The sequence below is a fragment of the Rhopalosiphum padi genome, chromosome 2 (genome assembly GCF_020882245.1).
Source record: "Rhopalosiphum padi isolate XX-2018 chromosome 2, ASM2088224v1, whole genome shotgun sequence".
Classification (NCBI taxonomy): domain Eukaryota; kingdom Metazoa; phylum Arthropoda; class Insecta; order Hemiptera; family Aphididae; genus Rhopalosiphum; species Rhopalosiphum padi.
This window is the reverse complement of record NC_083598.1, coordinates 61272500-61290560: the sequence shown is the minus strand read 5'-3', so window position 1 is coordinate 61290560 and position 18061 is coordinate 61272500. Positions and strand designations below refer to the sequence as shown.

The window sequence follows — 18061 nt, the reverse complement described above, 5'->3', positions numbered from 1 at the left end:
GCAACAGTGTTCAATATCAAAGTTATAACGATAACAGATATAATATATTATGTTTATAAGCAATTTATTTCATAGAATAGAGATTGATTTATAAATTTTAGAAACGAAGGCTTAAATTATTATTTGATTGATAGGTTTATTTCAATTAACGAAGTATTATTACTGTTATTATTTTACCTTTTTCATGAATATTGATATATTATTATGATATAATATGTAATAATATGTGTTAGGTTGGTAGTAGTTTTATAGCTAATATATATTATATTTAATTGAAATATTAATTATAAGTCGTAATATTTTCGAAACACTTACGTAATATTATAATAAATCAGTATAAGCGTAAAAATTAGAAACTCCAAAACTTCGACCACCAAAACCTTTGTAGCATATTAAAGAATGGTTCTTTTAACAGAAAACGGTCATTATATTATCAACAAATGTTAAAATTTTTGGATATATTTTGTTACATAATTTGAAGTAATAACTAAACAACATAGTTTTAAGAAAATATAATTTTTATCTATATCGTTTTTCAATTTTTTATTTTTTCAATAATGATACACATTTTTGATTTCATATTCTGGAGTAGAATAATTTTCTGAAAGTTTTAGAGTATAACATTTTAATTTTTAGTGATGCATAATTAATCTTGAGTATTAAAGTTAGACAAGTTGTGTAGTTATAGTAGACTGACATTTTTATGAATACATTTTTAATTTCAAGATTAAATTTTTTTATTTAGAGTTGTCGGACAGTAGGAGTTTTGAAATTATTTAAGTCTCCTTCAATTTTTACGATGGGGTTATTGTATTATTATTTCCATTAATCTATCAATGCTTGAGGATTTTTATAAGTTATTAGAATATACTTTTTTACCTTAAATTGTTCTGGTTAGGTTTATAATTATTACGTATAGGTACTCCGTAATTAAGATTTTAATCTGAATATTTTACATGCTACTCGTATATATTTTATTGCCATTTTAGTGACTATGGTCAGCAATAAATCCATTAATAAGTTATGTTATTATCTGCACATATGCTAATACATGATGCGTATTATATGATTAGAGTTAAGTTTAAGTGTACTTAATTTTTAACAGAAATAAATTATTAAACATCACACATTCATATTTATAAATATATATATATAGGTTTATAAAAATAGTACATATAATTTTTTAAGTGACATTAAAATTATTCACGGTTGAAATCGATGCATTGATAAAAAAAAATACACGTATCTAGTACTACCTGTCTATAAAAATGAATCAAAATTTTATAATAGTCTTAGGTTTTTTTTTTTTTTAATGTTTTTCCCACTTCTTTTTATTATTTTGTGGCGTTATTTTTATTATCTAGTAGCGAGCTTCTTGGTCTATTCAGTTAATAATAGGTATATTCATGAAGAAGTATGTGTATTGCATATAACACCTTGATGTAGATCTTCATTAAATTATAGTTTTCTATTCGTCAGTTGTAAGTAAACTATTTATTATATATACTGTACATTGTATTTTTAATTTACTTTAAGTAAAAAAAACCTAAATTTAAGTCATACATATATTGATTATGGTATAAATATATAATTGTTTTTCTTGTTTTTATAAATACAAGATAATTATTTTATTTTATTTTTGTTTTTATAATTTCTAAATTTACTGTGAAGAATAATATTTATATGTTATAAATTATTATTATTAAATAAAATTATTCTTATAATATTTAATTTTATCATATTTGATTAAAGCATAAAATAATTTAGCAAATCAAGTTTTGAGAATAAATCATAAAGTTTAACGTTAATTGCATTGCATTGCATTTTTGTATCTGATTAATATTTTAATTAATTAATTAAAATTTATTTCTAAATTATCAAACTCAATATAAAAAAATTTTTGATAAAAAAAAAAAAAAAACAATTATTGACTAAATTTTGTAAAACCATGTAAAATTATAGTTGTATGTACATGCACTAATTATCAAAGAAGTATAAATACTGAATAGTAATATTTTTAGAGGTATATATAAACATAATTGAATTATAAAAAAAATCATTTGTATGCAATCATTAAAGTTAAATATAGGTCTTCAAATTCAAATATTTACTGGATGATTATTTTATCATTAAACACTATTATCTCGCCAAGCATTTTTTTTTCAAAATATTTTGTTTCATGATTTTCTCAAACTGTATGTAATTTTTATATTTTTAACCCTTTTATTTAATAGTGAAACCACTAACTTTTGGTTTTCAAATACCAATATATATTTAAAATGTACTAAATTAATAGGGCTATTTTTTTATGAATTTTATCGTTCAATTTATTATTTTTCGTTAATTTTTTAGCGAGATATAACTTTTAAAATTTGGACAGTCTTTGGTTTTTATAAAACTTCTTGTTTCATATAATCATATGCTTTAACTCGCTATCGACTATCGACCAAGTGATGAAGTTTGTATCTTAGTACAGCCATAATAACCTGTAGGACAAACACCTTAAAACCTTAAACCACATTCAACTTTGAGCAGCTATAACTCATTATCGGTTCAATGAAAATAATTATTTTAACGTTAAAATTCATAAAAAAAATAGCCCTACTATTTTATGATATTTTAAACATAGGTTGCCATTTGAAAATCAAAAGGTTGATAGTGATTTCACCATTAAACATAAAGGTGAAAAAATTAAAATATTTTATAGTAGTAGAAAAGCATGAAATTAAAAATTATTATTTTTTGAAATAATGATTGTTTAATGATAAAAGAATCACCCTTTATACCTCTAAAAATATTACTATTTATTTAACTTAATGATTGCATACCTTCAATTTATTCTTTTTTATTTCTAATCAAATTATTAATAAAGTTTCCTCTCGATAACTATCATTTAATAATCTATACACAAAATTCTCAATAGTTTCAAAATAATTTACATTTAATTTTACAACTTATAAGAACTTGTGTTTTGACAATTTCAAATTCTAAATAATGAAGAGTTTTTAAACTCAAAGTTACCGAGAACCAATAAAATAAATTTGTATAACCAAAGTTATTTATTTTTATACTAACTTATGTTCATTATATATATGATATATTTATAAATTTAAGTGTATATTATACGTTTATAATAAATTAAACAAAAATCTCATTACAAGTATTTGTTATTTTGTGGAACTGTAATGATATTACATTATTAACATTGATTGAGTTTTAATATATAAACAGTGTAATCTTAAGAGGTAGGTAGCCGATATTTATATTATTTTATTTTACGGATTCACATAATTTTAGATTTCATCGTTTTGAACGGAGCTAGAATATATTGGTTTTTGAATAAAGTGAGTTTTAAAAAAAAATGTATATCTTATCATATTTTTGAACAGAAAATTTACATCAGTTTTCAAACTTTATTATGGTTTTTGGTTAAAAATTTGATATAGTTGGTTTAGGTACCTTTAAAAATAAAATTAGAAAACTCCTTAAATTTTTCTTGATAATTGAGAAACATTCTCAATGCACAGTGGGAAGAGGAAAACGTGTAATGGTAACACTAATTTTCGATAAAATCGATTTAGTTTTTTTTATAATTGAAAAAAAATCACTGCAGAGAGATTTAAATATTTTCCTTAATATTCAAAATAATTAACATTTTATAGATATGTTAAAATATTTAAAATATACCAATTTTAAAACTATTTATAGACATTTGAACTTGTAGTAAATACTTAATTCAAATAGTTGAATGGTTTTCGATTTCTTACCCAACAGTGGCAGCCATGTAGGGTACCAAGTAGTGCAATTGTAATTTGTAGTAATTGTACTGGTTTTACATGGCTCCCAAAGCTTATACACTTGGCAATTGGCTATTGTGGAATGTTTTATCAATTTTTTTAGTTTTATATTGATAAATTAAAATTTGATGAATTTCTATTGGTTGACTGCGTCAAGGATCTAAAATTAATTTTGAGGCGGAGGAGGGCATACATTTATAACTGAATTGATTCATGGATAACCCGTGAGCGCTACGGTTACTTAAGGCTTAAACATTTAATACAAGGTTCTTCCATAATTTGTCTTACAGAGATTTATAAATAACTAAAATACAGTTACATTTTTTTCATAAATCATTCAATTTCAAATTATAACACCAAATGGATATTCAAACGTGAAATAACAATTTTAACTGAATAGACTGAAATTTTTATTCATTATGAATTCATATATTGTTATTTTTTATACACAATGACATTTTTGAAAAATATTTAGATTTACACACCATTCTACGGTATATCGGTAATGATTTATAACTGAAAATTATAAGTTAAACTAAAAAATTTTTACAAAAATTATAGATACCAACTTTTATCAAGTAGTTATAATATTAATAAATAAAAGAAATTTATTAATTAATTAATAAACCTACTGAAATATAATTTCAATAACCCTCGTTAATTTTCACAGTCAAAACTTATCTTAAAACTGCGAGCTATTACAATTTTAACAAATATTTTAATAGAACATTTAATAATTTGAAGTTAGTGACCGTCTAGTCTACGACCAATACGTACCTATACTGCGAATTTCGTGTTAGAGATTTTTCTTCTAATAAATTCAAAAATGTATTAGCACCAAATAGACAAAGTTTTACAATGAAACATTAACAAACAATAATTATTTAATGCAACTCTTTTTAAATTATAATTTTTTTATATTTAATTAAATTTTTTATATTAAATAAGAAAATTCAAAAATATAATAGACAATAGTTAATATAACGAGCTCATAAAAATTGTACCCACCCAATTCGTTTAAATTCTATTAAGAATTAAATTTATCTATATATTTATTACATTTTTTTGTCCACATTTCTTTATTTTTTAATGTAATTTTTCATGCATATTTAACTATTTTTTAGTGCATAAGTGTATACATATTAGTGCATTTTTAGTGCATAAATATCTTAATCCTATTAATAATAATATAAGTACTTATGATGTTAAATAAAATATCCTTAGAAATAGTTGCTGATTCTCCTGTTTCCTTGATTCAATATTTTTTTTCGATATTAAGTATTATCTTTGAATTAAAATTTAACTTATTAGTTACTATTTTATTAATAGTTACTTCGGGTATGTCTTAAAATAGGGAAAAGGAATCAGTTATCCTCGGCATAATACTTAGTAGTTTAAATTTTAAATAATAAATTGAAAAAAAAACAATAAGATATTTAGAAACTATATACTTATACTATATAATTTGTTCAAAGGAAATCTAAATTCCATACAAACATTATTATGTACAGTCGGATGTTATTCAAATTTAACCTCATTTCAATATTAATATCATATTTTTTGTTCACTACATTATACGTGCATTACCTATACTATCTATAAATTTATTTTAAAATAACCAATTAATAAATTTAAATTGGAACTATTGTAGCTTATAAAACAAAAAAATTATATAAACAATAAATTATCAAAAGTTATATGAATTAGATAGGGTATTTTATGTGTAGTTTTGTGAAGATCATATTAAAATGCACATAATATGAGTAATATTGCGCTTAGTTTTAAAGGAATTATAAAAAAAAATTGGTAATAAAACAAGTTAGTCCTTGATCTTTAAATAATAATAATAAAAAAAAAATGCGATAAATTCACATTAGGTGGATAGGTAATTGTAAAACGGAAAGAAACTATGTACATTTTTTTTTTAAATATTAAATCAATGAATAGAAAACATTTTTGTTTTTTTTTTTACTTGATAACTAATATAAAACCAGTCGAATAAATTATTCTAAACTTAAAATGTACGATCTCGGTGCTCGGTCAAAATGTATATTGATAAATATTTCATGTGTGCATATTGGCTATTATATCAACAAATTCTTAAGAGATTATTCAACTGAAAAGATTATTGGTGTATATATATATATATGTGCGTGAATGTGTGTATAAACCATGAACTGTTTTTTTTGTATTATAGCTTAAGACTTCAATAATAAAGGTCATTGGCTTACCTTGTTTACAATGTATGCACTATGCACGTGGTGGATATTATTACTGTAGATGCGGAAAAAATAGGTAAAACAATGAACGTTATATTTTTTTACTATCCCAATGTTGTGGAAGACCTTGATGATTTATTAGCAGTACATAGCACAGGCGATGATTATCCAAGATTGAGTTTTAAAGGGTTTAACTCAATTTAGTTTTTTTTTTAAGTAAAAGGGTTTATTATGAAAAATAATCACTATACAAAATATTTAAAGGTAATTAAGCACATAGTTAAATGAATGATTAAACCAGTTTAAGTTCAAACTCTTTAACAGAACATTTTAGGAATATTTAAATTGTTATTAATTTTTAACTTTATAGATATACTTATATATAATGTTCGCATTTTTCAAATAATATTTTGTATGGAACGGACGTTGAAGTCTCTATGTTTCTTCTTTATCTTTTAAAATATGAAGTATCCAAATGATACAACTATAAATATAAATATTGTAGATATAAATTTTTTTTTTTTTTGTATATTATTCTATGTGTAACGAGCAATAAATTTTTTATAGTTTTTAAAAAACGTTGTAAGTGTAAATGTCTATTTATTTTTATACAGTATCTATATTCCATGATCAGATTACATTTGGTAACTTGTTAATTTAATGTAGGCTTAATCATTTAAAAAAAATCTTATAATAGATTTGGTTAGATTGGTATATTATATTTTAATGAACCGTTAAATTAAAAAGAAAGTGGACAAGTAGGAAACCGTTCTGTTGTATCAAGTGAATCTCGCGTCACTGAAATGGCCGTATTAAGTTTGAATTCAATGATTAAACTATTGCATACAAAAATGATTCTGAGCGGAAATGGTCTATAACTATAAGTATATTTTGCTTAATATATTTTATAGTATATTTATATTGTTATTATAGTATTTTATTTTACTATTAGTATGTTAGTAATAGAAAGAAGGTTAAATTAATTTTTGTCGAAAACATAATATTTATTATATTATAAATTATTATAATACCATATATTTTTGTAGTCATTATGTTTAGTAATACCTATTAAATGAAAAAGTATCAATAATGTCTTTTATTTATAGCAACATAACTACAATCACTATGTTTTGCTTAAATATTTAATTTTGTCAACATTTTAACTTCAAATATCTATAAAAGTTTAATAACAATTTTAGTTTGAATGACAATGTTTAAGTATATATACATTTATTCGTAGATTTATGTTATTTTTTAATTCTTCAGTGATTAATTATTAAATTATGCAGTATATTTTTATTATTTAGGTTCTATTAAATCTGTGAGTAATAGTATGTTATTTAATTTTCCATATACAAAAAGTAGTAAAATTAACGTATTTAAAACTTTTTAGTTACAGTAATCGTATATTTTTCTATTATTTCTTTTATTAAAATTTTAAAAGATATATCCATTAACGAAAATTAGCAAAATATAGTTTAAAAATTACTGGGTAAACAAATCAGCCCAAATAATATCAATAGGGACTGCAGTCAATGGATAATATTATGTTAATGTGAAACTACTCGTCTTGCAATGCTCATCTTGTAACTAGCCAGTGATTAGTATAATTTCATCATTAATTTAAATTAAGAAAAAAAATCTGGTATATTATGAAATTTAAAAATGGTGTAACACTTTAATCTTTAAATATTCATAATTTTGTTTGAAGTAGAAAACTTCTTGAATCAATACAATTTACCTTTAATTTATAATGGATGAAGGTAATCGTAGCTATTTCTATGCATACTTCGTTGTCTATAAAAAAACAGCACATTTTATATAAGACTTTTTTAAAATTTATTTCATCATTAACTGAAATTGTGGACATTGTTGGCCCCTGATTCACCACGTCGCATCGCCCGCGCCCACGCTTTTACTTAGTTTTCAATTGGAGTTTTTTCAGAGTATTTTTAATTTTTATTTGGTTTCTAAGGGCCGTAGAGTGTTGTTAAATTCTCAAAAAATAGGCTATCAAAGGCATAAACAATTTTAATATCTGACTGATAGTATCAAAAATTAGCGAGTTCAAACAAAAAACAAATTCTTAACCTTTATTATTATAGTATAGATTGAAAAATTTGTAATAATTCTTCTATTATTTTCAAAGAGTATAAAATAAAGTTTTTACCAATCCATATTGCATTTTAATAGTAGATTTCTTATTTTTAGATTTTGTGAGTAAATTTCAAATTAAGATGTAATATTTAGTTATATTTATATAGTATCTATTTAAATTAATCACACAAACATATTTTACTAAACAAATGTAAAACAACTAATTAATGACATATTCAAGTACTTTAATATGTACCTATACATTAAAATATGTTTCATGAAATTTTGAATTAAAAACTATATGATCTCAAGACTCTTTATTTTTTAGTTTAAATTAATTTAGGGGTTATATTATTGTTATATTTGTTTATTTTGTAAGTTAATTTTTATACGATTTAAGAGGACGTTATAATCGCATGTGTTGTCTCTGTCTTACTAAAGTACATCATAGCAAATTCGTGTTCAGCAGAAACATTTTGTGACGTTAGCTTAATATTAGAGTAAATTTATCCATCGTCAAATTTAAAGATAAGAATATTATGGTCATATGCCTTTTTGATATTATCATTTTAAAGTGAGTTATGAACATTTTAAAGTTGTAATATTTTACATAGCTATAACTCAGTTTAAAATGATAATATCAATAAAAGCATATTTCCTAGATAATATTCTTACCTTTAAATTTGATAATAGGTTTATTTACTCTAATATATTATATTAATGTTAACATCAAAATATGAATTCTGCTGAACGAAAATTTTCCATATTGTATGTATTATGTATATAAGACAGAGATAACACTTGTGGTCATAACGTCTTTTCAACGTTAATGATATCTGTGCCGTGGCTGAATGAAATAAATATAAATAGATACAGAATAATAAAAAAATATGATCAAGATATTTCAATCGTTGAAATAATATATTTTTGTTGTAGAACGGTACTATAAACAGTTTCAGTATAATTAATTCAAAATATTTAGTGGTCAATGGTCATAGAAAACACCCTGAAATTTACTTGAGAGGGGGAAGATGTTTCTTCTAGGGAAGAGTGCATTTAATACAATTTATAGAATAAAATATAGCCGGTTTTAATGTACACAAAAAACTCGCATTACCATTATTAGCTTGTTTCCCCTCACTCAGTTATGAACCTATAAAAGACTGATTGACCTAAACCAAATTATCATTTGTAAAACATACTATAAAACGCTATACGAAATCTGTCGTTTTTCTTTAAAATAAGTCTTTTAAAAATATTGTCTAAATTATCTAGAAAAGAACATCTTATCTAATGAAACAAATAAAAGGTATGTGCATATATTTAAACATTTATTAATTACAATGGTCAATGGCAAACTTTTTTAAAATTGTATTAACATTTATCTGAGTTGGTAAGTTTTTTTTTTAAATTTTATGAAATATGTACATAATATAATTATTTAAGATGTATATGTATGATTATAAGTTATATAAGTTATAACATACAGTATACCTACACAGATACTTATTTTGATAACTATAATATAAATAATTGTATTCTAATAAGTCATTCATAAAGTATTTTATTTTCTGTTGGTAGGTAATCATAATATTATTATTTTTTTGTTAAATATAGACGTATATATATAAGTAATATAGGCAGATTTATGTAACTGAAAACTTATTCTAAAAACTTTATTAATTTTATAGATTTCAGAATAAGTTTTCAGTTAAAATATTTATGATATGAATAAACTAATTGTCATAGGGTTTAGAGTTTAGAAAGGTTCTTTATGATAGTTAAAAAAACATGGTATAATGGTTTAAGTTTGTGAGTAAATGAATTACTTGTGAATTGTGTTCATAATTATTTATTTATATAAAAAAAATAATAATACTAATAATAGACTTATATAATTTAAAGGAAATTATATAAATATACCTAACTAATATAAAAGTAATACTCAATATGATATACATACAAGATACAAATATACAAGTATACAACTTACATGTATTTATTTTATAGAAAAATTTCAATTTTTAGAATGATTTTATTTTTATTCTATAAGGTCCTTTATTTCATATATATATATTTTATAGTATTTAATTAGTTCAAACAATATATATTTGATCAAGTGAGAATATATAATATGTTAATATATTATATGTTAATAACATAAAAATTTAGATTTATGATGAAAAAAAATTTCTAATATTTACAGTGTTATAATGAAATTTTCTTTTTTAGTTTTTCTGTCTAAACCTAATCAATCTTAAATTATGTGAAAAGTTTAACATTATTAATTCAATTTGAAAAATTATCTAGATAATATATATTTTATTTAAGTGTTATTTTAATTACTTACTGTGTACTATTTCGAAGAATAATTATGAAATTCATTTCAAATACCTATTTAATTTTTACTAGTAGTACACAATGTACATGATAATTCTTTTTACATTATTTTGTATTTAATACAAGTATTAATTTCCAAAGAATTTTTTCTTTTAAAGGATATAAGATACTTGATTTTTCAAATTCAACTGTGTTAAATATAGAATACTTCCAAGTATAGTATAGTATATATTTGACGAGTGCTTGAATTGGGAAAAAATTAATAGAGGGACGCAAAGTTGTAAAAAAATGTGTGTACCTATCTAATATTTAAATGTCTTATTTATTAGGATATAAATAGAAAGGGGGTAAGGGCATGTATAAATATCTTTTAAAAAGAAGAAAGACTCCATCTCTTGTGACCTTCTTAATTCAAACACCGAATTCAACTAATAATATTATTTATTTATATAACATTATATGGTTTATTTATTAGAAACAAAAATTATTTTATCATATATTACAATATGTCAATATTTATTTTCTTGATTATTGAAATGATAGGCAACATAATAAGCTTTAAAGTATATTTACAATCAAATGTATAGAGGTAATCAAAAAATAAAATTGTACATTTGTACGTGCATTTAAAAGATTGTAGAATTCATTCCAACATTGGCTTACTAATTAGTAATTACAGTTTATATAATTACTTGAACAATTATATCATAAATGAAAATTTAGGAGTGATACAAAATCAATAATTATTACTGCTTATTGAATTATATTTTATGGTTAACTTTAATATTAGAACATTTAGAACTATATCTACTAAGTACAAATTATTAATAAAACTAGATATAATTATTTGTATACTGTTTACCTATATCTACTAACAAAATAATAACCTTTTAAATTTAAAAAAGGTAGGTAAGCAAATGGGTACCGCTCTACTATGTTTTAGGCATCGAGTAGATCACTATTATGAATATAATACTCAATATAATATCATAATGGCGTGTTAAATTTGAATCCAATGATAAATCATTATAAACGAAAAACAATTATGAACGGAGACGGTCTGTCAGACTATATCACTAAGTATATTTCGTTATTTCGTGATATGTTTTTAATGTAACTAGTTTTTTATTATTATTTTATTTATAAGTATAAATAACCTGTTACTTAAGGAACAATAAGCATATGACGTGATATCAATATTTATTTTTTATATAAATAACATGATAGAAGGACTAAGGAGTCACCTAGTGTTAAAACTACCCTAACTTGTTATTTTTATTTTTTTGTTAATTACAATTTTTAATCATCAAACCTTGGTAGGTCACGACACCAATTATTTTTGAGCCAATAATTGTGAGAGTGGCAAAGTTAGATAAGAGAAGGTTGATATTAGACGAGAGTCTGGATTGGAATTTTTTATTAAAGATAGCTGCTTCTTCATGATGGACGGTTTTGATTTTTAAATCGATATATGTTAGGTTTGACATATAAAGTGGTGAATTGTTGATTTTACGAAGGAAATTATTTTGAAAGTTTGAATTTTGTAAGTGTTTGATTTTTTAGCATTACCTCAGAGCTGCGGAGACCATAGGTCTAAATTGGTTTAAATTTATAGATGAGAAGTTTTTATTATTTAATTTAGTGTACTTGCTGTTGATCGTTAGAGTTTTAAGTAAGCGGAATCTTGTATTTAAGGCGAGTATTTTGGTTTTGATGTATATTGATCAAGTGTGCCAGAGATCAATAATTATTTTTAAGTATTTAGTGGATTGAAAAGTACAATTTTAAATATTATCTAGAAGCACAACCGGACATGGAGGAATTCGAAAAGTGAATGTAGTGTGTAATAATTTGGATTGGTTGACTTTGAAACGCCAATTTTTATACCGATCAACCACTAGATCAGCGGTTCCCTACCTTTTTAGTTTCGCGGACCACTAATTTTGTAAAAAAATATTTGAGGCCCATCCATAGCATACATATACGTTTTCATAAAATTATAACATATAATATATATTATATACATATTATATACATGTATATATAATTATTAGGAAGGCTCGTGGCCCATGGGTTAGGAACCTCTGCACTAGATCAAGGCGATTTTGGACATTAAGGGAGGCAGTATGAGAATATCTATGAATAAAAAACGTACCCTTCCCTTTTCGGCCGATTCACTTTTCGATCAAATTTAAAAAAAGCCGATTCCTTTTTCAGCCAAAACAAATATATAAATAATATATGTAAAAAAATAAAATAACTTTTACTTTTAATAATTGTCTATAAGTATAACATAAAGTATATAATATGAATTATTATTAATAATATTTACCATTTTTTACCACAATTATATACCTATTAGTTTATTTTGTTTAATGTATTATACACATTACCATTATACTTAATAATTATTGACAAAAATAGTATATTACGAGTATTATTTTATTTTTTTATATAATATTATACATATTGTGACATATTAACATTAAAATAATGTTAATATATAGATTATAGATATTCTTATATTTTAAATAATTTTCTACATTTTATTTTATAACATTTTATACAACTTATACTTTTAATCATTTTCAAAATTATATAATTATGTAATTCCTGTTATTTTACAAAAATGATAAACCAATTATTTTATTTTTTTACATTTATTATATAAATGTTTGTTTTGGTCGAGAAGGGAATCGACCTATTTTATATTTGTTCAAAAAATTGATCGGCAAAAAAGGAAGTGTACGTTTTTGGTCTAAAACGACAATCCCCGAAATAATAACCTTGTCTGCAAAATCAGCAACTGTTATGTTTAAAGAAAGAGGTAGGTTGATCAACAGCGTAGATATTGTATAATATAGGAGAAAGCCAAAAGGACACCCCCCCCCCCCCTGTGGAACACATGCACTAATCTTAGTTATATCCGAGTTATATAGCTATTTATTTTATTTTTAGTATTACGGTAGGGAGATACAATTTTTTTCCAAAAATATTGAATTAATTATTATATTTATATTATTAGTATTATATGTATTTAATTATTATAATAATATATATTTATACTGTGTTATATTATTAACTCCAAAGTTAATAATATCCTTTTGTAATTATCGTAAATTCATGAAATTAGGTTCATATTATTAATAGATAATACCTTAAAATGTCATTGCGTATAGTATGATTCATAATAATATGTAAAAGTTTTAAATTATAATATTTTTAGTTTATATAAAATAATTAACATCATTAAAATACGTAATTTTACTCAAATATGAACTTAAATATCTATACAAAATTATTTGTCTTCATGTATGAAGATCTTATGATTTGTGGGTTAAGTAAGTAAATGAACTACGTTTGAGGAATCTTGCATTATTAAATTCTAAAAACTTAGATAAAAATATTAATTTTTTTTATTAATTTTATAAAAAATTTAACTTTAAATTTAAACGCTTATAAAAATGTTTAAGATTATAGATTTATTTTATCTATTATTTGAGAAATTAACATCTTATAAGAGTCTTTATGCAAGCATTTTTACCCAGTGGATAATTTTTAATCGACATTTCTAGAAAAAAAATTCTTTGATTTCTCATGTCTATAATTAGCTAAAAATATTACTGAAATATTTGAAAATTTTAACGTGAATAAAAAACGATAATATGAACATTTAGATAAAAATTCATACATCTACGGTTATTTGTATTTGTATTACACCTAAAAAATAAAAACGATTTTTCGTAAATTATAGATTTGAGTAAAATTCCTCATTTTTCGTAATTTTCTTCTAGACAATTTCATCTTTGATCTCTAAGATACCAACTATATTGAATTAGCTTTCAGAAATTGCCCACATTTTTGAAAAATCACACACATCATTTCAAAATTAATATATTCAACACTCCGCTCAAAATCTAAATTAAGTATTATCTTAAAGCAATTACCTTATTATGTTTTAATTTTACTTTATAACAAATAATACATTAAATATTTAAATATTATTAATATTTATAATAAAATAAATGCTGTATTATATTTGTAATAAATTAGTAGATCAGAATGTAGAATTTTTATTAATAATGTTTGTATTGATTATTGATAAATTAATTGGGGAGTATGATGGATTTATTTATACATATACTCGTAATGGGTTCTAAATTCAAACCAATAGTTTTTAAATCTCTCCTAATTTTCACTAAGATTTCCACCTATGAGGAAAACTAAGTATTAAATTTTACATGCAAAGTATAGATCTTGTAATTTTTTAGTTTATCTTTTAAATTTAAATTGGATGTAATTTGGTAATCTGTTAGATATTTATTATAGTTACTACTATAGTTAGTATATTGTGCCTAAACTACACTAACTAATTAGCTTCGTGCTTACACAAATTGTGCTGAAAATTATGTAAATCTTAATTTTGTGCAAGTTTGGTTGATCTTTACTTTTGTCTTTGCTTATGTTTTGATTTCGTAACATGTTATATAATTATGTACAATTTTCATTCCCTTCGTGCTTTCAAGAAAAGTTTGTTTATATTTAGTAATCAGCTTTGTACTGTCCCTGATTTAGCAATCCAAACACTTGTTACCTCATTTATCATGCAAGCTTCTCTAATTTAACACACACACACACACACACACACACACACACACACACATATTTTGGTATTACTGCCAAATAATTTTGAATCTCTTGTTATTATTCTTTATTTTACAATTAATGGTTAATGATTGTGTGGTAATAATGCGAACTGCATTGATCAAAGACTAAAGTTTCAATTTGTTATTTTAAAATATTAACATATTTATCCAATCAACTAGATTTGTATTTACCATAATTGGACTTGATTTAATTCATAAACCATCTGAACAAAATATAATGTACATATTTTTTGTAACTCTATTTCAAATTTTATTTTTATGGATTTATTTGTTAACAAGTTTCGATTTCTTATAATTTTAAGAATAATACAGTTAGCTTTGGGTAATGGGTATATTATTAATACTGTCTACTGCCTAGACTTAAAATTGTTAATTTGATTAAATTTTCGTTTCATAATAGATAATTATACAGAATTTTCATTTAATTTATATACATAATTAATAGTCATATATTATATATATATATATAGGGATGTAATAAATATATTATAGTCGTTATAGTCAGTTAGTCATGTTAATAAAATAAACTCACATTTGTGCAATAAAAATCAATGGAAATTGTTTCTAGTTAAGTAGATAATATAATAGTACCAAATCAATAATTAATACATTACACAGGAATGTATACATGGGTGGGTTTGGGGTACACCCTCCCCCCGGAATAATTTCGAGTAACAAAGAAGAAATGGTTTTATTGCTTTTTTACATCCCCCCCACCATCAAATTTTATTTTGTATACGTGCCTGCCATTAGTTGTATACCTGAATTTATACAATTAAATATTAAATATAGCAAAACGATTAAATATCTGTAGCTGTGTCTTATAAAATTATGTTTTACTAGTAGATATCATATTCAATTATTAATAATAAATAAATTATATTGAAATTTACTTTACCGACGTATATATAGTTAAATTATTTGAAAATAAATTTGATAAATACATAAAAATTATAATATTTTGTTGTCTTATAAATATTATAAATAGGTACCAAATTTTATTAAAAGTCAAAATGTAGTCAAATTTTTATTTTTTTAATTTATAGTATTATTATAGTATGAAGTACTAAGAAAATTAAAAATATTTTTGCATATAGTGGTCTAATATATTGTCTAATGTGGGCTTGAAGTTAAGATACTTGACTGATTTTATTTGCTCATTAATTCATACATAAATTAATTATATTTTGTCCATTGAAGTTTTATTTGTTAATGTGTCGTACGTAATGTTTTTAATCGGAGTAAATTATTAAATGGTGTACAAATTAAAATATTGAGTGATAGATTTTAAGGGGTGTGTCTAAGTTAATTAATAGTGAAATACATACATATAAAGCACCAATAACTCTTTTTTCCTATACGAATATACAATTTAGAATTTTAGATATTAATTAGGACTTGTTATTTAAATAAATTTATCTTATATCGTATCGTGTGTATAGAAGATAAATGTTAACAATTTAATTTAAAAAAAATTAAATAACATTTAATAATATTTATATAGTTAAACGTATTAAAAATGAATATACGGATAATACCTAAGTAATGGAATTTCTTGACGGGGCAGCGGAAGTTAGACAACAGTTATATGGGATCCGTAACCTTCAAAAAGGTCAATGAATTTCGGTACTTAGGAGGTATATCTACCGAGTATAAAAAAACACTGCGGGCTAGGTAGATAGGTTTAAGGATAAAAAAAGCTGAAACAGTATTATTTGCTCTAAGGAAGTTCTTAAAATCCTAAATATTTTTGAAAAAAATTCAAGCAAGGCTGTACGCGGCAATAATAAGATTTATTCTAACATTTATATATGAACTAGTATATAATAATGAAAAATGTAGTAAGAACTACGAATGACATTCCATTAATGTTTAACCGTAAAATAATAATCATTTTGTATTTACTAAACTGTAAATAATATAGTTGAATTTTATAAAGCGTATAAATTATATTTTAAGTTTTTTTATTTATGTTTTACGATTATTATTATAATTAAATTACACAAATCCACTGTATAATCAATTTTTATTGTTAAAGTTACGTGCATATATATATATATGTATTCGGTGAAAACTGTCTAATGCAGAATAGCATAGGATGAACTAAAAATTTCGCTTTAAGCAGTTTTCCACATTATTGAATAAAATGGAAAAATTCCTGCTTATAAATTCATATCAATTTTTTATATCAATAAGTTGATATTTTTCATTTAATGATTGAGAAGTATACTTTGGAATTTTTTTTATGTATTTGAATTGTGGCGGTCAAACGCGTGGGGTGGGGGAGAGGGGGGTAGATCCCTCATGACTTTTTTTCTTTAATATTTATAACAAATTAAATTTATGTATATTGTACTATAATGTTAATGTATTAAATTATTTTTTATTTTTTTCTCAAATCTAGATTTTAAACTCATTTTAGGAACAAGGCTGTTATTATGATTAATATTAAGTTGTTTATACAAAATATACGGGAATTACCTATCTCGATTATCGTGAATATTTAATAACTACACACTCTTCACTTGTTAGTTGTTATAAATAAATTACTTACTAATTTACCTTAATTTAAAAAATTGATATTAGGCATAAATACTAAGTGCATAATCATAAATTATACTTTAATGATTAAGTTGTGCATATTAAAAAATTAGCCCCCCCCCTCATGACAAAATCATTTGACCGCCACTGATTTGAACGGACATCACTTTGTATGTATAAATAAAACTGTTCAGTGTTAGACTGTTGGTGCATAACTATAAATTGGCGACTTCGCGTCATGAGCAACGAGGTAACCGTTCGCGGTCAGCCCCGACTATTCTCGCCGACCGCGGACGGTTACCTCGTTGCTCATAACGCGAAATCGCCTATCATTCGTTATAAGTTTGTATCGCAGATACGATAACCAAAAATACAAATTACCTAACTGATATATTATGTA

General features: G+C 23.2%; 1 protein-coding gene across 2 annotated transcripts in view; it reads left to right on the top strand.

The window, feature by feature from the left end:
• Positions 1-1386: 1386 nt before the first annotated feature.
• LOC132921650 (follistatin-A) overlaps positions 1387-18061 on the top strand; it is a 79747-nt gene continuing 63072 nt past the window's right edge. Inside the window, exon 1 of one of the 2 annotated variants that reach the window (XM_060984793.1) lies at positions 1387-1481. Coding sequence is in view for 1 of the 2 variants with exons in the window: in XM_060984791.1 (XP_060840774.1) it covers positions 9407-9422 (16 nt within the window). In the remaining variant the exon portion in view is untranslated. Of the gene's footprint in view, positions 1482-9336; positions 9423-18061 lie in introns of those variants that run through there. The other variant, XM_060984791.1, reaches the window with a different exon arrangement.